The sequence below is a fragment of the Zosterops lateralis genome, assembly GCF_965231275.1.
Source record: "Zosterops lateralis genome assembly, chromosome: 1".
NCBI lineage: Eukaryota > Metazoa > Chordata > Aves > Passeriformes > Zosteropidae > Zosterops > Zosterops lateralis.
Window position 1 is genome coordinate 44,419,831 of NC_139762.1, and position 22,317 is coordinate 44,442,147.

The window sequence follows — 22,317 nt, forward strand, 5'->3', positions numbered from 1 at the left end:
TAGTGCGTCATAGAATTCCTGCTATTCCACATGCCTGAATGAGTGTTGGTCAGGTGGCTTAATTCAATCATAGCTTGGAATTACATATTTTTACAAGTTACAGATATGTAATATTTGCTCCATGATTTAATAAATCAGCTTGGGGCAAACAAGTTACTTTTGCTTTCATTTCCTAGCCAGTAAAACTTACTGTAGGATTATTGTAATAATTTTGTTAATTGATTTTGTTTAATTGTGGAGAGTTTAAAGCATTCTAAAGGCATTTCATTTTATTTTGTCGGCAGTTAAGAGACAATGTAATAACACCACGAGATACAACCATGACCTTCACCTGTTTTGTATTTTTTGATATGTTCAATGCTTTGAGTTCTAGATCTCAGGTAAGTGATTCATATTACCCGTTTACACAGTATTAACACAATAATCAGAGTTTTCTTTGAGGGAAGATCTTGCTGTGTTTGATTCAAGTGTTTTCCTGCTGATTTACTTCACATTTGCTATTAAAGCTCAGAGTTTCATATATTTACTAGGTAGGACTTCTTAAATTACAGATAAGTTAATGACTTAATTTGTTTACATGGTGGTATCCTGACAAAAGCAAGAAAGTTGTTATTAAGAGCTGAAGTGTGATGGTCCTTTGTATTGCTGTGTATACTTGGTTGGTTTTTTCTCTTCCTGGTAATTCTGTGAGTTCAGCAGCCTTACCAGAATGTGAAATTTCTTGAAGACTTTGGCTTTTGTATTTTGTAATCCTAAACCCATAGTCCAAGGAAAATTTCTGAAACTGTTCTGTATTTTTTTATCTGTGTATATTTTTTCATTTGAAAGAAACAAGTCTGCAATTTTGTGATAGTATACATTACTACATTTACTGTAATTTGCAGTCTTATCTGTTATGGAATAGTGTGGGGGTAATGTTTTTCTGATGAACTGTACTTGTGGAATAGTGAGCTTAATATGCAAGTTGTCGACTATGAAGACAAGACTTGTACTCTGTTTACCAGAGAGAAAATGCAATTAGCCCATTCAAGAACTTGTTCTGGATTATCTAAGAGGTCAACAGTAATATTTTACATTTTTCTAAAAGTTTGGATGAAAAGAAATTGTAGTTTCTTGTCTAGCCAATTAAGATTACATGTACATTGTAACATTATTTTTTTACAGACAAAATCTGTGTTTGAGATTGGACTTTGCAGTAACAAAATGTTCTGCTATGCTGTCCTTGGATCTATAATGGGGCAGTTATTGGTCATTTACTTTCCTCCACTTCAGAAGGTGTTCCAAACAGAGAGCCTGAGTGTCTTGGGTAAGAACAGTTCCCTTTTCAAAACTGTGCATTGAGGGTTAATTTATAAATGTGGTGGGTGGTGGTTCAGGACTTTCTGGCTGTTTGCATACAACAGGAATAAAATGTCTGCTCATACTTTTTGTTTTGTGGGTAAGGTTTTTTTTGGGGTTTTGTTTGTTTCATTGATTTGATTTTTAGTTTTTTGAAACATTCTAGATTTTTTTTTGGGAACCATGATTTAAATGCATATGGTCCATAACTGATCAGTGTGTTCTTAAATTTCTGTAAAGGTGCTTATTTATTTGTGTGTTTTTAATATAAATTTTGTTGCAGGCAGAATTATTGACTTTGTAGGTTTCTGAGCACTATTGATTTAACTGTTTCACAAATTTTCCCTCTAAATATAAACACCTTATTTAGAAATCCTGATCCTTCAATATTGATTGCATTGTCATAGGATAAATAAACAGCAGGATTTAAAAAAGCTATAGATACATAATGCTGTTGGCCTCATTAAGACTGAGATTTATTACTTTTGTGGTTTTCTGGAATTAAATGGTTGTAATGGAATACATGTATTTATTATCGCATAATTTCTGATTATATATTTTTTTTTCAGAATTAATTTTGTTGCTGAAAATAAGTTTATTAAATACTTTAAAAGCTTTTAATGTTTTGTGTGTAGTTATGATCTGTGCATGAATCATGCATGTAAATCTTCTGGGCCTGCAAAAAATTGAATGTTGCTTCATTTCTCCTGAACTTTCCCAATGATTAGGAGAAAATTTGAAAGTCTTTTAAGTCTTGGTCTTTTGTCTCAGCCTTAAATAGCAATTTTAAAGAAGGCTAATTGTCTCTTCCAGATTTACTGTTTCTTCTGGGACTCACTTCCTCTGTGTGCATAGTGACTGAGCTAATAAAGAAGTTTGAAAGAAGCAAGGAAAAGATCCAGAAACGTGGAAGTTCTTCTTCATCAACTTCGTCTTTTCTTGATGTATGATGCATATTGCATTCTTGTGTTTGCAGACTTAGCAATTGCTGTCTAAAAGTGTTGGAGAAAGCAAAACAATGTCTGGAGGATTAAGAAATCCTGAGGGCTTTTGACAAGTCCTTTGTTTCACTGGCTAATGACGAACTTCATGTTTCAAGACTGTTTAGAATTTAACTTCCAGCTGTGGAAGTAAAAAATGAAATTATGCAACTTTGGTAACATTTTTCCTCAAACATAAATTTACTTTTAAGATTGAATGGTATCGTGGGGGGGAGGGGGCAGGGGTTAATTTAAAGGAAGATCTAAGCCCAAGTCCCATTTTCTGCACTTAAAAGATATAACTGTGTAAAATCCTTCTCTTAGATATAAATATTTTAGTTTGTTTTTATTTAAAGCATTGTACTATTCTACTTTTACGGTGGTGGGACTTTGCTACTAATACAAGGATAAAAATATTTCAGAGGCATTCCACTGGGTTTAGAGTCTGTCACAAGAGTGCCATATTCTAGCTACTGTATTTATTTACTTTATCCTGCAATGTGTAAGCGGCTCAAGTACCTTGTGCTACAGTTTTTTTGTATCCCAAGTTTGGTTTTGTTTTGCACAGGATGTGACCGCTGTCGGATCACTGTTTTTCTTTTCTTTTTCTGTGATTGAAGAGCCTATACTGCAATTTGAAGTAAATGTTTGCTTTTCTTATAAATGTGTCGTCTCTTTGTTTTAAAAGAAACTGGCATTCACACCAAATGAATGAGCTTGTTTTGATATGATTGCAGATACAGGCTCTGTTTCATGTCTTGTTCTATATTTACTTTAGCTTGTGACTGTTAGATCACTTAAGTGAGTAAAAGACAGTAGTTATGGAAGTTATTTGTAGTGTACTGAATTAGAAAATTAATGCAGTAGTCCTCACTGGGAAAAATAACCCCATCTGTCTCTCAAAGAAGCTTCATTTTACTTCCTTCTTTCCTTCCTGTTCATAAAAAAACCCTTTTTCCTGGTAGGGTAACTTTGAATTTTGACCCACAGAATTACTTTTGGAGCTAGGAAAGCATTCTAATAGATGTTTTGACATTGTAAAAGTATTTTTAATATATTACAATATCTGAATACTCTAATATTCACTAATTGGAAATAGTGTTTTTCCTCAAGATAGTCTTATCCTCTTGTCATCAGTGTCATCTCATCAGAGAAGAGTGTGTCATCAGTGTTACCTCATCATCCTTTCATGGAATGCAAGGAACTATCACCTAAAGAGTCTTTAAAAGAGGATGTCTAAAGATCTCTGGGGGAAGTCAAAGGAATGGTGGTATCTCCTTCCCTTAAAAACTTGTGCATGTGCTTCTCTCCTCACTGTAGCCTGAAAATGTGGCAGAGGCATTGGCTCTGGCCCGTGCTGTCACAGTGGTCATCCTGTTATTTGAGGAGTTGTCATGTCTGGGATATTTCTGCACTTGCCATTGTGACTTGCCCCACATGCCATGCTTGAAAGTGCACTATGAATTTCTCTGCTGTTACTGGAATTGTTTTCTTTTTGCCTGTGGGATTCCTAGACTTTGCCAGGAATGGGGCTGCAGAGAGGGCATGAGTGCACATTAAGTCTGCTTCATACATGCAATTCATCCAAGGCTCTTCCTGACCCTCAGTATGCCCATATCTGGACTACCAATGTGCTGGAAATGTGGCTGTGTAAAGACAAAGATCCTGCAGTACTTGGCCCCCTCGTCTCTTCCTTGGGTTGTTACCACTGAGCTGGGAGGGCCTTAACAACATGATGTCTTACAGAAATGCTCTCGTGTCTTCAGGCAAAAGTTTCTTACAGCAGTTCTGCCTTTCAGAAGTTGGACAAATTTGACAGTTGTTGAACAAATACTGTCTTTGGCAAGTAGGGCTTTAGCTGTTCAATATTTTAGTGTGTTCACTATTTCAATACAATTTCAGAGCACTTCATTAATAAAATCCTCAGTGTTCTTTAATAAAGACAGATAGTAAAAGCTGACAGTGCATGCTGATGAAGAATCTTGAAAAAAACTTCGATTTTGGGAAGGGACAGCAGCTATACCTTTCACATAAGTCCTAACTTGTGGTTGATAATCTTCCAATGGGATTTGACTGCTTTGTGCTCTGCTCTTGGTCTTGGAGTCCCAGAAGTCTAGGTAAGTACAGATGGATGTTAGATTCCTGTCTTAGCTTGGAAGCGTCATTGCCAAGTCTTTAAACAAATGTTAGCAAGTGCTCCTTTCCCAGCACAAGTCCCACTTTCTGAATAAGGTATGTCATTCTAGGCAAATAAAATTTCACTCTCTTAAGGACAATTTTGCCTTATTGCAGGGTGGGCTTAGTTAAATGTAGTTCACTTAAATTTGCCAGAAGTTTTGGTGCTGTGTTTTCCAATGGAAGGCAAAATACTAACAAATAATAAATCTAGTTTAATGTCATTATATATTAAAAATGCCTGGACTGAATTCCATTGCCATTACTTTGGCCCCTCTTGTGATTCATTACCACTTTACAGCAGGCTTGAGAGATTTTTTTTTTCCAGAGCAGTTGAATCAGTAGTTGGAACTTTCCATAAAAATTAAGAGGCATTTCTTATGGGGTAGAAATAAGCAACAACCAAGGAATTTACTTGCTTCTACTGAAGCATGGAATAAAGAATTTTGGTTTTAGTAAGTAAAGGCCCTTTTTAAAAAATTTTCCTACAAAGAGGACAGGAGACCTATAATGAGTAAAAAAGGAAAACTAACACTTTAAATTCTGGATGGTAACTCTAGAATCAGTGATTATTTTTCTCAGCCTACAGGACTGGGTTTTGCAATGAGTGTGTATCATTTCATCAGCAATAAAGAATGGCTGAATTCTGCATTGAGAATATATTTCCACTACAGTAATTCTTAATTGAGTCATCTTTCACAAAGGTTTTTCAAAATGCCATGTGGTCATAGCAGTGTTTTTATCCCAAAGTGGAATATTTGACCTTATTCCAGTCTTCTGAATCACCTAATTGAAAATATGACTTCTTATCAAGCCTCAAGAATTTTTATGATCTCCAGCAGTTTTCTGATGTGGGATTTCTGATGTGTAAATGAAGATCTCTCTTCTCACCAGCACTAACAAAGTGGAATCAAACACACCTGTATTTTGATATTTAAGACTTACTTTGCATGTGACTACTGATGATTAAAAAACTCCAGGGAATTACAAGCTTGGTAAAATAAAACATATGGGATCATAATGGAGAAGAGGATGATTTGGACAATTAAGAATTTCCGTTTTAGTAAAATCAGTAACCCCTTTCAACTTTTAAATAAAGGTCATTTGATGGGAATGTGATGCTGTAGGCTGCTGTGTATAGAAACCTATAGAGAAATGGGTTGTGAGGTTCTGGCTTGTAGTGTGTTTGGGTGTCCGTGCCATCTGCTGGTAGTTCAGTAAGTAGCAGCTTTTGTACTGGGAAAAAAGTTACATCTTGCTAGGACAGGCTGTATCTTGAAACTAGTTTTCTCTTTAATGTAATATCTATTCTGTTTTTTTCTCATCGACTATATTTGGGTAGTATCAACACTCAGCTGTACGGTATAGGAGATCTTTCCTCTAAATCAGAAGATACGGTGAGTTACTTCCATGGAAACATAGGTAATAGGGAGCATAAGCAGGACTGAAAACTTGAGCACACAATGCAGGAATCAAGCTTGAATTCTGCTAAGTTATGGCCAAAACTTGGATTATTAGAGGTGGAAGTCATGATTTTCCTAAATGCAAGAAAAGATATAAGGATTCTTGAGGAAAAAAAATCCCCAAATGTAACTATATTTTACATAGGGAAAAACAATAGTTTCATAAGAAAAGCATTTATATAAATTGACTAATTATGCTGGAAAGTTTGCTAATGCAAAGTGTTGAGAAATAGATGATGAAGGATTTAAAAAAAATTATAAATTGGTTTTCAGTATTACTGTGTTTGATAGCAAGGATTTGTCAATTAGGGTACATAGGGGAAGTCAAGACAGGGCTTGTTTTTAATATAGCCCTGGTAGAAAGATTAAGTGACAACAGCTTAATAGCAGAGGATTGCACACAATTACTGTGACAACTACCCAGAATTAGCAGACCTGTAGAAACTTGCTCCCGTGTGACAGCTTTGTGTGTTACTTCCTTTAAACACATCACAGGGGAAGGGGGAGAAATAAAATCTGAAGTTTCTTCCTGAGCATTGACAGAACCTGTAATGCTGCAAGCACAACTTACTCAGCTGTCACTGAGCAAAGCTGTCTTCCTGTGAGTAAAAGTACTCCACCAGTAATGACTGATTTTACAATATTTTTAAACAATAAAATAATTTCTATTTTAATCTTAACTGTTAGACTGTGACCACTGTGTTCCTCAAACACAAACTTAAAAGTTGGATTTTTTGTAAATGAAGTGTTCAGGGAGATGAGACAGAGCCAACTATAAATGTTCAGGAAAATAATTCCTCTAAAATAGTCCTGCTTTGAAACGCTGAACAACTTTGCTCTCATTTTTAAATTAGACTAATACTCTTAAAAAAAACCCCAAAACACCACAACTTTTCAACAGCATTTCTTTTATACAAATATAAGTTACAAAAAGGTAAATAAAAAATAAATCCCTTGAAGCAAGGTTTTTGGTAAAGACTGAATCAGGAACTTGTGTGCAAACAGTTGAGCAAATTCCAATACAGTCACATATTTTAATGTTACTTCTTTCATCAGCATGGCATTAGAAGTTATTCCAAGAATAATGCTTTCAGTCTTCCACTTCCAGTGATGCAAACCTATTAACATTGCATAAATGCTGAGTTTCTGGCACAGCACATTGGATGGTTGTTTTCTTCTTTTTAGATGCTTTCCTCTTTTTGCAGGACTCTGATCTGGTCTTGGTCATCTTCTGAAAGAAGTCTGGAGATACCATTGACTCCACTGTATTTAACAAAACCAGATAAAGCTGACCCATTTTTGGAGATAAGCTGAACAGATTTTCCACTGAAGGTGCTGATTTAAGCTCTTGATACAGTCTGTGCACAAGGGTCCCAGTGTAAAGCCTGCTCAAAAGAAGGAGAGAATCTGCATTTAGAATTTCACCTCAACAGGACAGGTACAGAAACATGTTGCTTGATGACAAAAACATATAGTACCCAACAGTAAACTCCTATGCTGAGACTATTTTGCTCTATAATTCTTTTAAAGAAGGGAGTTCTACTCCAAGTACTGGACACAGGAATTTGACAAAGAAAATGAAACGTTAACACATTCCATTAGGGGCTTGTGTGGAAAGCAGACCTCTGGAAAAACCTTACCTACTTAGGTCTGGCTCGGAAAGAGGAGTACCAAGTAGCTGGTTGAGATACAATCCCATTTGAAGACAGCACTGCCACTGGCAAAAACTGTGTGCAGCATCTAAATCAAAGTCGTTATTTTCCGATTTCTTTTCCTTCCATTTTAGAAATTCATTATATGCAACATTGTCATCTTCAGCAGGTAGAACTGTGGGATCTAGGTTATAAATAAAAAAATAACTTGGAAATTAGTGTTCTGCTGTGAACAGTACAAAAGGAGGGTAAATGAGGGTAAAGGAGGGTGTAGCCAGGCGGGGTGGTCTCTTCTCCCAGGTAACAACTGATAGGGCAAAGAGAAATGGCCTTAAGTTGCACCAGGAGAAGTTTAGCTTGGACATGAGGAGGAATTTCCACACAGAAAGGGTGATTACACACTGGAATGGGCTGTCCAAGGAGGTGGTGGAGTCACAGTCCCTGGAGTTGTTTAAGGAAAGACTGGATGTGGCACTCAGTGCAATGGTCTGGTTGACAGGGTGTATTTTTGCTCAGTCATGGGTTGGACTCTGTGATCTCAAAAGCCTTTTCCAACCTAATTGATTCTGTGTGATCAAATCCAAACAAGCTTTCCATCTCACTACAACCCACTTGGAAACCTTGTCAGTTTGGTTTCTATAAACCAGGACCTAGAGAAACTGTATAACCCTGGCATGCATCAACCTTGCCATCAAATGAAGGACTCCTGGAGGAAATGCCCATAACCCTAACAGGTATAAATATTACTGAAGTAATTTATGTGATTATTTAATACTTTCAAATATACAATGCATAGGCAGAAAAAGTGTGCCTGAGCAACTCGGCATTTTTAAGTACAAATTATTTTAGAAAAACTCAAAAAAATGTATCACAATGGTTCAACAGTAGTTTTCTGATGCCCGAGTATGTTAAGCTTATTTTTTGTAACTTTTACATCTGAATTAGTATCTTGAGCCTAAAGAAAGTACTTATAAATGCAAATTAATGTTGTACAATATGGTACTGTTTTACCTATATTAAATGTTAGATTGCTGGTTAGCACTTTTTCTTTGCACATATCAATGCAAAGAATGTGACACCTCAGGATACAGTGTAAATCAAGGGTAATTCCTCTATATTTGGACAACTCCCTGTAAGTGTGAAAAAATGAATTATGGTCTGGATTTCTGTAGCAGCTGAACACCTAAACCTTTATTCTTTGGAGACATACCTGGATCATCGGTTATCCTCTGCAGTTCTCCAGAAACTATCATTAGAAGCAGAGCCTTTAATTGATTCAGCTTAACTTTTGGTTCTGAATGACGTATCCAGTAACACGTTACAGCAACAGGGAGTTGTAAATGACTTGGGATGGGTTCTAGGAAACTCATTTTCACTCCCAGAGTCTCCAGCAAAAGCATCTGACGGCATGACGTGGGCACCTGAAAATAGATTTAAAAACTGGAGGTAAGACACTTGACCTTTTGTGACCAATTTCTAAAAGGCCAGTAAGTTCCTGGGTAAGTTAGTTACTGCTTTAGGTTTTTGATAAGAAATTATTTAAGTTTCACAGATATTCTGAACAGGAAATATTTTTTAAAATACTACTTAAAACTTTAAAAATGACATAGTTAAACGTCAGGTAGAAAGATAAAAGTAACTAATAAGTAATTAATTCCTAGCGTATGTTCCCTTTTTGCTGAGCCATTTAACTTCAGAAAGTGGTGTTACAAACTTTGTCCATAACTTCATGCACGCAGAATTGCAGCAGGCTGTTCAGCTGCAATCCGAGTGCTTTGTAAACCTTGATTAGGATTGTTTTGCCTATTCTTAGGCAGACACTCCCACAACAGAAGAGAAACTGAAGTTAGTTTTGGCTGGAGCACTTTAAATGCTGAACAACATTTCTTCTTCTAACCTTCTGTTCAACTGATAATTCCTGTATATTCACTAAGAAAAACAGTTGAAGTAGCAAAGCTCAAATAATTTAAACAAACAGCACACACACCAAGGTTGACATAAGATGTCACTAATGTCTCTTAAACATGAAACTTGATTTTTCAAACTCTTAAGTGTTGTGTATTGCTTAAAAGGCGTGTGCCAATAACCTATGTAAAGTAACCTGTACTTTGGACCCACAGCTATCTGTAGCATTTAATGGGTGTAGCAGTGATAGACTTGGTTCCTTTACAAAGGAGCCACCAGCAAGTGATAAAAACATTCAGCACTGCCCACACACAGAGATGTGTTAACAGTCAATCTGAACGCCAGAATGGATAGAGCATGTGCCTTAAAAATGCAGAAAACACATGGTTTCTATTTCTAGACGTTGCAGAAATTTCTGCATACAAAACCTCAGCTACAAACATTGAGAATGGGAGATTACTTCCCATTATGGCTTAAGAGTGACAGTCTAAATCACTAGAATTTACATAGAAGTGCTACAGTGGTGACTGGAAGTGACCTAGCACAACTCTCCTTTGATTTTCAGGTGTTTTTCAGGTGCTGTTCTGCTTTGTCTGGCAAGCATCAGAGGTTCATGTTAGCAGGAGCATACTTGGGGCAGGTAAAACTGCTGGGCAGCTGCAACATTCACACGTGAAATAATGACTTCTTGTAAAAAAGCAAGGGTCAGATTTTGTTTCAGAACACTGCTCTGAAACATTCCACAGCTTGATCAAATACAAATTAGGTCTTGCAGTGTTAAAATTGGACTTTCATAAACTACATAAAACCGAATTCCTTCCTACAAAAAGCAAGTATTAGTGTAACAAAATACACAGGATCAAATAAGGGCTTCCAGCGGAAAATTCAGGGAGTATTGCACATACACACACACTACAACTTCTCATATAATTTGTCTTGGTACACTTGGAGGGGGCAGGAAGGAAAGGAGATGAAGACAACCTGATGTAGCTTCTTAAATATCACAAATACTTCGTTAAGTAGTTACTTACTGAGGTGCCTTAGTTCAGACATCACATTTAGTGGCCAGATGGCAAACGTGCGTCCCAACTATCTTTGTGTCACTCGTGAAACACTGTTAACTGTGATCTGTTGTGACAACCATTTACCTCCATTAACTTGTCCAAAGGAAAACGATCATCACAAAAATCTGGGGGTAGGCTTGCTGCTTGAACAAATGTTTTTTTAAGTGTCTTCTGGCACCTGTCAAATTCACATACAGTGGGCAGCTCGTTGGTTTGTTTACTTGGAGAAGCATCTTCAGTACCGTGAGACGCCCTCAGCAGCAGTCCATAGATAACCTGTCGGATGGGCAGGGCTGTGCCGTGAGCACTGGGCCTCTGCATGTTCTCCACCTGGACGCGGAGGAAGGTACTCCTGAGTATCAGGGCATTGATGACGAACGGGGCCAGCTCACCTTTTGCCAAAGCATCGAGCACCCACTGCGGCACCTCTGCTCTCCTGGCGGCCTCGCACTCATAGCTCCCGTTCTCAAAGAAGTCCTCAAGATTCACCTCAGACGGGGCATAATCCTCCATCGAAGTGCACAGGAGCTCCCGTATTTCTTCCCTCTGGTGTTTCTTGAGGTGTTTCAGCACGCTCTCGAGGGCCTCGGCGGGCTCTGCGAACTGCGCCAGCCAGCGGAGCAGCCCCTGCAGGCGGAGGTGCCTCCCGCCCCGCGGCAGCCGCACCTTGCTGAAGAACGCCTCCAGCGCTTCCAGGCCGATGTAGTCGTTGCCGTTCATGACGGCGAAGAGCGGGAGCAGGGCCGTGCTGAGGCGCCCGAAGTGCCGGCAGAACCTCTCTGCGGAGAAGCAGCGGGCGGGCACGAAGCGGCCCTGCGGCCCGGCGGCGGCGCAAACGCTCCGCCACTGGAAGTGCGACAGCGGGCAGTACCCGCCCGCCAGGTCGAACACGAAGAAGTCGCTGTCGAGGGAGAGCACGGGGCAGCCCCAGCGGTTGGCCAGCCCCGCTATCTCCCGGTCGGCCTCGGCGAAGCACTGCACGAAGGGCACGCCGAGCCGGCCCAGCGCCTGCACGAAGGCCTCGCGGGCTAGCAGCGGCACCAGGCGGCCGCCGGCGCCCCGGGACAGCCCCTGGGCCGCCCGCAGCTGCTCGGCGGCGCGGCCCCGCAGCGTGGGCAGCTTCCTGTCCGCCGCGCCGCGCCCGCCGTCCAGCACCACGAAGGGCGCCACGCCGCAGGCCCGCAGCGCGCCGAAGAAATCGCGCACGGCCGCGGCCAAGGCGCCGTAGTCGCCGCCGCGTCGGAAGTCGGCGTCGGGGGCGAGGCAGAGGCCGTGGTAGAGGCTGCTGCCGTCGATGACCAGCTTGGTGTCCCGCAGCCGCAGCTCGGTGAAGAACACGCCGCGCTCCTCCACGAAGCCCGTCAGGCCCTGGACGCCCATGGCGGCGGAAGCGGCGCCGCAGTGACACGGGGAGCCCGCCCAGCCCGGATCCGCTTCCTCCCGCCCCGCCCGCCGTCTCCTGGACACGGAACGCCCCAGCCCCGGGGGCACGGGCCAGCCCCGGGGACACGGGCCAGCCCCAGGCACCGCAGCCCCGCAGGAGGCGGAGGGGACTCGGGGCACCGCCGGCTCCCGGGAGTCCCGCCCGTCCCGAGGGGTGAGGAACGGGAACGCCGCCCTCGCCCCTCGCTGGGTGGGGATGTGGGGGTAACTCGTGTTTTGAGTCTTACACGGTCTTGTAACAAGGTAATAACATCGCTGAGTTATCCCGGGGGATCTCGGCTTCCCGAATGTGCGTCAGGGAGGTACTAAAGTGAATAGTCGAGTGCGTTTAACTCCGTTTTACCATCACCCTCAAGCTCCTTCACTTTCAGCACTAGTAATAAAATTTAGTAATCATTTCTCTAGGAACAGTAAAAAACTGAGCTAAGTGAGATTATGTCACTTTAGCCTTGGGTAAGTTTATAAATATTTTGCAGAAAAGAATAATGGAGCCAGTGTTAAAAAATGTTGGTTGTTGGTTTGTTTTTTTTTTTTTCCATGGAGGAAAAAACAAGGAAAATCTCATTTTTTAAAAAAATTTTCAAAACATTTAAAGGAGCGGGCCAGTGAAGTCATTGGCAGGAAAAAAAAATCAAGTAGTAAATCTTGAAGATATTTAGAGCTAAATATAAAGACTTTAGAATTTGTGCTGCAGGGTGGCAAATGTTAATGTAACACAATGGTTCTTCAGGAATAAAAAGAGAACCTGATAAAATTGGAAAATAGTCTCTCTTGGCAAAGAAGAGATTGTCTTGGAAGCAGAAAATCTCAGTGTCTTAGCTGTTGCTAAAGAAACCTGAAGGTCAGTCTTTCTTACAGAAACTACAAAAGGTCAGGGAAGAAGTTGAGGTGGTTTGTGCTTAGCATGTGTAGGTGGAACTATGAAACTCTAACCAGCAACTTTCCTTTAGTTTGGAACACAAAAAGGAAGATCTAACTCTAGCCAAGAAAGAAAATATTAAAAAATAGTGATCCAGACAATGTAATTGCAATAGTTTGGTTGGCATCAGCAGGCTGCCCTGGCTCTGGGATGGGACTTGGGAATGGTGAATGGGACAAAGGAAACTCCTTACCAAAGATACTGGATAGGGTATACTGAGATTTTTTTAGGAAAAGAGGGCTGGAGACTTGATTGCTTTGTGTTATCTCTAGTTGTTCTGAACTCTAATGAAGCAATTGATGTTGCTGCTTGGGAAACACCTACTCAGTGGGAGATGGACACTGGTAGGAAAGGAACACAAGGAAGGTTGGGCTAAAGGTTTGACTGAGGTAGGAGAGGCTTCATATACTTCTTGAAGAATCCATCAGTCTGATGGTTGAGTCAATCTTTAAGCTCTGTTGGCTCTTAAAAGGCATTTATTTCAGATGGAGTGCTCAGCAATCCACCTCTTCTGTGCCATTAAAATGCAGTTGAGATGCCACAATGGCAATTGCTGGCCCCTGCCTTCTAACACTCTTTAGCAGTAGATGCTAAAGTGTTTCACAAAGTTACATGATAACTATTACTATTATTATATAGGAAGGGAACTTGAAGCATAGAGGGTAAAAGGTGGGAGGCATTATTAGAAATAAAGCGCAGAAGTTAAACTCAGTGAGCTACTTAATCTTGAGCATGGTTTTGTGGTCATACATTCCTAGGCGCAAGTAAGTATGAAAATTTGAAGGTGAGCTGTGTTAAGTGACTTCAGAAAGAAAAATAGTAGGTAATAGTTCAGCAGTTTTTCTAAGTGCAGGTATTTCTTAAAGAATCTTTGAAGGCATGCATAAAACAGGAATTAGGTGAATAGAACAGTAAATGAAAATTGCATAGACTTTCTACAACTGGCAATATAATGTTTTGTGGAGTTCATCTTTCTGCCCTCCCCCTCCTCTACTCCTTAACATGATCCATTTGGGCTCCTTTAGACACATTTGGAATTACAGAGAAATAATTTTCTAGCTGGTGTTCTTTCCTTAGCATTGGCATTTCAAAATTTTTGTCAATGTTGCTGAAAGAGAATAAAGAAACAGTATTAAGAGTGCTGTAGTTTTAAAAACACGCAGGATTTGTATTATTAAGATGTCTTTTAGTAATTAAAGTTTATCTGTGTTCCATAACGTGGTGCCAGTGCAATGTCAGGCTTTTTGGAGCAGTGACAGCAGTTCAGCAAATGGGTATGAAAATAGGTTCTTGTGCCCAAACACACATGCACACACAGAGTTTGTTGTTGTAAGATATAAATCAGTAATCTTAATTTAGGCTCTGTGTTTGTTTGGAAGAGAAGCCAATGACTTGAAACCTGAAGTTGTACAGCTTTTAAAATTAGGCCATTTGTCTTTGCTCTTCCAAAAGCACCACCACCACCAGAAAAATCCTATTTATGTGCTTGCCTTGTCCTTGAAATGATGTGGTGAACAAGGCCAGTGTGGGCCTGCTGCTCTGCAGTGCTGATGGATGGTGACAATAGTCACCAAGGTCTTGCAAAATCTTTACTTACTTCAAAGGATCTTCTAGCAAAATGATGCACATAGCATTATATAAAGACAAAGTAATGAGAGCAATATTGTTTTATTATGTGCAGTGAAACAACTCCCCTTTTTCATTTGGAATGGGGAAGGTTGAGTAAACAAAGTTACTCTAAACTCATGTTGAGCTATTGAAAACCATAGAAATGCTAGAGCTTGCTTTTGCTGTCCTTATGTTTGCAGGATTAGGATCTCAGTTAGACAAGAATTCCCAACCAAAGCTAACTTGTTGGAAAAGTTGAAAAGGTGAGTCATGAAAGGACACAGTGAAGAAGAGATGAGTTTTAGGGAGAGTTGGGTTTTATTGAAAGTCTGGCAGATTTTCTGTGGAACTGATTTGCAGAAGATAGTAGTCATGAGTCACAGTGAAGCTGTGAGGTCAGCACTGGAACAGATGGTGAAATCTGAGGGGTTAATGAAAGAGCAGAGAAAACAGAGATGGGAGAGAACTCAAATCATGGGTGGAGGTTATGCTTCAATATGTACAAAAATCTTGAAATATGTATCCCAAAATGCAGATATTTTTGGTGTCAGGTACTGTGGTCGTATAAAGACAGGTGGTGAGGAAGAGTGCCATATCTAGGGCAACTGTGCTATCAGTTCAGTGAATTAATTTAAAGTTGATTTAGAGGAAGACTGACTATGTCACATCTACATTATCTGGTTTTGTTTATCAAATCTGCTGCTCGCAGTTTAGCAGCTAATGATTCCACTTAATTTGTGTTTGCTGCAAGCTGGGTATTGTAAACACTGCCACAGAATTAAATGAGAAGTTTAATAAGAATAATAAATTGACAAATCAATATTTTTCTGTTTCAAGTGTTTTCTGTGAACATCCATGGAAGAATAAAAGGATTTGAAAGCTACATCCTTGAGAAATTTGTGTAGTTTTTGTTGCACAGAGAAATGCTGAAATTTCAAGAAGCTGCTAAGCATGTCACTGTTCCCAGATTTAATTCTGCTTGTTCAGATGCTGTGGTTGCAAGAAGATACACTATACAGAGGAAGCTTGGAAATGGAAGCTTTGGAAGTGTGTATTTGGTTAATGACAGAAAAGCAAAGCAAGGAGAAGAATTGTAAGTAAACCCTTCACATGCTTTAAATAAAAATGTTTGGAACATATTTCTTGCATTGTAGATATTTTCTTTGTATTTGTGTCTCATCTCTCAGTTTGGTGTTATGTTACAACCTTAACTGTCTGACTTTAGTGAGTATATAAGGTAGAAGCAGACTTTTTTTTGATAACACTTAATTGGATACCTTCAGGAATTGATTCTGTGTTACTGTAAAGACTCAGATTGTTGGAGAGGTCTCAAAAAAACCTGCACAGTATTGATGACCAAATTTTTATAACTGAGTTGTCTAAATGAAACCTGAGAAGGAAGAGTTACAGAAATTCCAGTAAAGACCTTTTTTATTTGCTGTATATGTAGCTGGTAGAAGGTTTGATTTTTTTTTTTTTAATTGCCAGCAAATCTTGATTATTTTTTAGCTTGCCTGAATTTGGACACATCTCACCAGTTTTACTGATAAACCCTTTTGGATCCTGAAGCCACAATGACAAAAGAACATTTTCAGTGTTGACATTCCTATGGGTTTGATGTTGGATTTGTGGCTGGACTTCCTGTTGTGTAGAACCGTGTTTGTCTACCTTGATACTTACACCAAGTGAAATTTAACTATAAATATTTTTGTTTTATCCAAAAATACTTGTAATGCTCTTTGTCTAAAGTCACAAACATTTAATCAAGATGCTCCTCAGCCAGAAATACATAATTCCTTTAAATAAGTGATCTGTTTCTCCTTATTGATGGACACATCTATGAGCACTTATATGATTAAAGCTCTTTTTTTAATTCATTTCTGCCTCACTTTTGCTACTTATGGCCACACATTATTGGCAATATTGCTTTAATAAGTGGGCAACTAAGACATAGTTCTGTCAATTGTTTTCTTTCTACATCAATTTACAACTTCTTGAGTCCTTGGATTAGGGTTAAGGTCCACTAAGCTCTTAGCTTTTTTCACATGGCTTAAGCAGTTTTGACTCTCTCATAGCCTTAGCTACACTTTTCTCAAAAAAAAAGTTCTTTAATGAAATATTTCATTAATACCAATAAAGAGTATTTTATTTTTATGTTAAGATAGTCTATCATGCACATGGGGTGACAGGAACTGCCTGAGCTTCTAAGATGTTTCAGAATTCAGCTGTTACTAAACTCATTCTTAGAATATTAATAGTATAATGAAATAACACAGTTACTGCTATAGCACAACCTACCAAACCTCAAAAACAAGGAACCTGCCTTAAGCTTTTAGGTGGCTATTTTTTTTTTCCTTAAAAATTTTGGGTGACTGCCTTGAACCAGCATTCACTGCCTGCTGGATTTCATGCCTGCATTTTGTTAGGAATGAGCCTGAGTGTGTCCTCTGCTGTCTTCAGGACAGAGACTGAATATCAGATGATGTATTTTTTGTTTTATTTTTAATTCTTTTTATCAGTCTCTTTTTGTGACCACAGTACAATAGAAATACACGTGTATTTAACCAGCCCAAGTGCTGTAAGATGTGCTGTGCTGTGTTTAAAGCCTTCCATCACGAGGGGGTGCTCGTCCATCACAGTTCATTCCTAACACACCTCAAGCATGAATTGACGAGAGGATCCCCCCAAATTTCTACCACTTACATGCTAGTAGATGACAAAAATACTGTCCTAGTTGAGCACGAAAACACAGGTAGCATAATGATATGGAGTGTAGGATTTAGAAATACTGGTTTCTTAAGGTGGTAAAATATGCTTGAAGTCACATTCTCAACACTGCTTTCAGATAAACTCTCATGGAACTGTACTGGTTGCTGCTTATGTTATATATATATTTGAATGAAAATTTACGTGGTTAAAAAGAATGATCTTAATACAGCCCTGACACTTAGACAGAAAAAAACCTGCAAACAACACAACTGTGATCTCAGCAGAATTAGAATTCTGGTTTTATTGTTTCAGAGATGATCTGACAGAACAGGAGGACACAGTCTTAAGCTGCACCAAGGGAAATATAGGTTGGATATCAGGAAAAAGTTTTTTATGGAAAGAGTGACAAAGTACTGGAATTGTCTGCCTGGGGAGGTGGTGGAGTCACCATCCCTGAATGTGTTTAAAAAAGGTTGGAGGTGACACTCGGTGCCATGGTTTAGTTGAGGTGTTAGGGTGTGGGTTGGACTCGATGATATTGAAAGTCTCTTCCAACCTTGTGATTCTGTGTCATTCTGTGTGATCTAGAACATGCTGAGACAAATGTTATGTACAGTATAAACTCAGCCACAGATAATTTCCTGAAAACTGCTATAGTCTAAAGCACTACGAAAAACCATAAAAATAAATAATAGGAAAACAAATTCTGAAGAAAAGTGACATATTGATACAGAAGCTGTTTAGGGATATCTTTCTCAATTTTCCAGTAGTGCAGTGTCTACAGAATGAGTTAATGCAGGACTAGCAGTGGCTATAGTGTAATTTTAAGTATGCTCAGCAAAACTTCTGCATGATTCTAGAAACAGTTTTAGGTTGTGCCTTGTGTTTTTTTACCTCTCAAGGATCATACCTGTAGTGAGTGAAGTGTTGTGCACAGAGTTGCTTCAGCTGGGAAGGAGAGAGAGTTGATTATTTGGGGCATACCTGAAATGAACAGGTTTATTTCACATAAAACTTTTTGGGCTGCTCAGGTCAGCAGTGCCTGCCTTTCTAAGAAGTACATGCCAGCTTCATGCTTCTCTTCAGTTCTTTGTATGGATGGGATCAGGATTATTGACTTTCACAGATGATACTAGATCAGTATGATATGATTGACTTGCCTACTTTATAAACAGTAAGGTTATGAAGTATCACAAGTATAGTAGCATATGGAAGTTCCTTACTATAAGTCCCTCTTAAGTGTTTCATTGTATGACACATTCTTTACCTCTTGCTTTAACTTCCTAACTGTTATTTGGGGGATTTTTTTGTTTGTTTGGTTTTTTTTGTTTGTTTTTTTGGGGGAGGGTTTTTGTAATTTTTTTTTCTGGTGCAGGAACTGTTAATCCTGTTGTATGATTCTCATTGAGTATGACAGAGGGTTAAATATCTCAGACAGAAGTCCCTGCAATTTATGTGAAAGCAGCAGAGTAGAGAACAAAAAGAATGCCCTCATAGAAAGGTCAGAACCTGGGAGATTCTTCACTATGAGCAAATTTTCTCATGGACTAAACAATCTATATGGGAAAGAGATTATCAATTTCCCCCCTTCTTTTGGAAGAAACTAGAATCAGACTTCATATCTTAGATCCTAAAGTCAGTTGAGCACAAGAGACACATCTGTACAAAAGCAAGCTTCTTAGTTCCAGTTTACACAGGATGTCTTAGTTTCTGGATTGTTATTTATTGTTCCTGGACATTATAGATGTAGACCTACCCAAAGCAGATAACTTGGTTTGTTAGAAGGAAAGTAGCAGGATTGTAGCAGCATTTTTACAACTAAGTAATATTCCTGCAGTCACTTCTATGCTAGTCCCTGAATATCTTCTCAGTTAATGAAAACAGGTAATTATGGTTAAAGTCTTTTAGAACAGAGATAAGTTCAGCAGTAGTCTTGAAGGACAGTGCCATCACTTAAAGAAAATGAATGCCCTAATCAATTGTGCCAAGGGAAGCTCTGGGTTAAGTATCACTGATTCATAACCATGTATGGGCAGCAGCTGAAGTACACAGTAGGTAATAGGGACTTCTGGTTCATAAATATTCACAAGGTATTTACGTGTCCCTGTGGTGGAAAGGACATGCTGACAAGTGCCAAACTCCCTGGACTGCTCCACTGTGGGGTAGCTGTGGGGTGTCAGCTCAGCTTCTGCATCTGACTTGCATTATGGCTTTAATCCAGACTCATGCTAGGATTCCTTGGAAACTGTGCGCTTAGCTGAATAATTTATCATGTGACTTTCCATTATTTATGACTTCTTATAACAAATGGTATAAAATCTAAAGGTGGGAGAGATTTGTTCCTTATGAATATCCAAGTGACAGTCAGCAGATTGCTGTGTTGTCAAATCCTTGTGTTTGCTGCCTGTTTGTTTCTCTGAAGGTATTCCAAGGGAATGGTCATTTGATGCTGAATTGATTAAAACAGAAACAAATTGCTCCCTGCCAGTTGTTGTGTGCATATTCATCTAATTACACTGCTTTCCTTTATTCTTCTCCTTCATTTAATAATAAAAACTAGAAATTAAATCTGGAATTTATTAGGGCATTTTAGATTTGTGAAAGAATATTCACCATCTCCTTGAAAACTGATCGAAGGTACATTTGCTGTAGGACCTTCCTGACTGTGGCTTAGTTTTAAATAAGCTTTTCTTAGTGAACTACCTTTTGCTTGGTTCAGTCACATGTATACCTGGGCTTTTTCATGCAAGGTTCAGGTACCGTGCCATGCCTACTGACTGGGTATGGTCATGCTTGGCCCAAATAACAGACCATAAAAGCACTGATCTTGTGGATTTAGCTAGAGCAGTTTGAAAAGTGAGCCTTCATGAGCTTTCCACTTGAGTGGCCAAGCATGACTTTCACCTTCTGTGAGCAATATTACAGGAGTCAAGGCCTAGAGCTGTGTCCAAGCAATTTCCTTGCAGAACCTCTGTAAGGGTGGCTGATGCTCTCATGCTTTGATTCAGAGTACACCTGCAATGCAAGTTGCCAGGAAGTGAAACTGTAAATGTTTTGCTTCAAGTTTAGCAGGCAGTCCCAGCTGTGACCAAAATGGTTTCAGATCATTTCTAGTGCAGGCCAATATAACCCTGATTCAAAGACAAGTTTGATAACCTCTGACTCACCCAAAGCAGAGCTCACTGGAAACCATGTGGGAAGGTGCTTTAGTCCCTACTTCCTGCATCCTTGTCAGTGCTCAGCTTTTCCTTCAGCACAGCATGGAACGCTAAGACTCCTCCAGCTCAATTTAAGAAAGTTTAGGAAGCTTCTGTGCTGGATAAGGCTCTAGGGGTGCTGCAGAGTAGCTTGGCATTGAAGCACAAGATGTAAGATTTCATCCTGCCCATGCTGGTGATGGATTTGGCAATTTAAAGTCACAGCCATGCTGCAGTCCTTTGCACAGACAATTACTGTGTTAAATTTCCTAGTTCCCTCATAATCGAAAGCATAAACCCTAGCATTCTGTGGCTTCTTTGGAAGCAAAAGATACATACTAGAACATGTCAATCCCTTTGTTCAGCTTGTGTAACACAGATGTCTGTGAAATCCTCCTCAGTGCTGTCTGATACAACTTTTACATCTGCTCAGACTCCTTTAAACTAAGTAGCCTACTTTTTCATTATTGGTGGGACTTGTCCATTTGACTGGGGAGGATTCTAACAAGGTTTTTAACATATGTTAGTGGGAGGCAGCATGCATTAAAGAAAATACTACTTGGATTTACAATAAATCTTGTCCCCTGCAGAACCAAGCTCCCAGGAGCTCAGTGATGCAGCACTCACCACATTCTGGTCTGACGTGCAGGCAGTGAGCAGTGCTGGTGGTTGAGTTCATTGTTTTGAGACTTGTTTGCAAGTAATATTTCCAGCATTGGATGGAGAACTGTGTTTAAGGCATTACTGGTGAATTACCTTTCTTTGAGGTTCACGGCAGCGACAGAATTTAATGATTTTGTGATTAAGCAAATGCCTTGAGATCACTTCTGTCTCATTCATTTTGCTGAAACTATTTTTTCATGTGTTTGTAAGCTAGCTTTAGTAACAAAATGGGGAATGAATATGCCTGTCTACTGTACCTTGTTATGGACTACCCTTGTTGGCAAGGTGTTTAGTCTGCATCAGGGTGGTTTGAACTTCTTCCATGCAGAATGAGCCTCCAGTTTTTTGTTGCATTCAGTACGTTGTAATGATAAAACTGCTGCAGTGAGTGGAATAAATTCTGGATTTGCTGGACAGTCAGTGCACTTTTCCCTGTTTTTTTTCTGTTTTGTTTTGTTGTTGTGCTTATGTGACTTACTAGTAACTGTAATTCTTAGTTCATTGTTTCCTTTACATCCACTGTGTGCCCTTCTAAAACATTTTAATGTTGCTGGGTAGTTGCTTAAGTTTTGAACTGCATGCATTTCACTGATTGTTAAGATCAGAGAATCATACTCAGGAGGGCTTAAAAGTATGAAAAGATATTTATCTAACAATGGTTGTTGTATACAATTAATTTCCCCAGATTTGCTTGATTCCCTTTGCCTTTGATTTCAGACTATTTAGTAACATGCTTTTGTAAAGCTATAAACCATGCTTTTATCTTTCTCTACATTCCTCTCTCTTTTACTTTTTTTTTCTATATATACTTGAATGCATATCAGAAATAAACACTGAAGGAGATGCCTGATGGAAAGAGACATGTAGGGAGAGTGAATTTTCTCATTAAAAGTGTAGCAATTACTCTTTAAATTACTTTTGGGAATTAGTTCCACTGGAAGGACAATACTGTTGACATAAATATCCTTGCAACAGTGAAAGGAAAATAATTCTGCTTACAAATATATTTAAATTCAGAAGAGAACCAATTACATTTTGCACTAAGTGTTTTAGTTGAGTTTTTATGGAATGCATTCTTACAGCAATTTTTAGTATGTTGTTTCCCTTTACAACCCTTATTATTCAAAATAGTCTGTTTTCTGTGAACTGATGAATATAGATCATGATATGAAGGTCTTTCTTCAAAATTTCTAATTGCAAC

At 39.2% G+C, this 22,317-nt stretch overlaps 3 protein-coding genes across 7 annotated transcripts in view; 2 read left to right on the forward strand and 1 right to left on the reverse strand.

Annotated features, from left to right (window-relative positions):
- The window catches only part of ATP2C1 (ATPase secretory pathway Ca2+ transporting 1), a 60,609-nt gene extending 57,536 nt beyond the window's left edge, over positions 1-3,073 (forward strand). For all 5 annotated transcript variants that reach the window (XM_083874913.1, XM_083874915.1, XM_083874916.1 and 2 more), the window contains 3 exons: positions 285-380; positions 1,165-1,306; positions 2,152-3,073. In XM_083874913.1, the coding sequence (XP_083731039.1) occupies positions 285-380; positions 1,165-1,306; positions 2,152-2,288 (375 nt within the window). In that variant the 3' untranslated portion in view covers positions 2,289-3,073. The remainder of the gene's footprint in view (positions 1-284; positions 381-1,164; positions 1,307-2,151) is intronic.
- A 3,790-nt stretch (positions 3,074-6,863) lies between these two features.
- On the reverse strand, positions 6,864-12,052 carry ASTE1 (asteroid homolog 1). The gene is made up of 4 exons (XM_083855074.1): positions 10,662-12,052; positions 8,819-9,029; positions 7,597-7,792; positions 6,864-7,341 (listed from the first exon to the last, which is right to left on the reverse strand). The coding sequence occupies exons 1-4, from the start codon at positions 11,955-11,957 to the stop codon at positions 7,047-7,049; spliced, it is 1,998 nt and encodes a 665-aa protein (XP_083711200.1). The 5' UTR covers positions 11,958-12,052; the 3' UTR covers positions 6,864-7,046.
- A 62-nt stretch (positions 12,053-12,114) lies between these two features.
- Positions 12,115-22,317, forward strand: part of NEK11 (NIMA related kinase 11) — an 88,769-nt gene continuing 78,566 nt past the window's right edge. Inside the window, exon 1 of the mRNA XM_083855087.1 lies at positions 12,115-15,640. Within this exon, the coding sequence (XP_083711213.1) occupies positions 15,471-15,640 (170 nt within the window). The 5' untranslated portion in view covers positions 12,115-15,470. The remainder of the gene's footprint in view (positions 15,641-22,317) is intronic.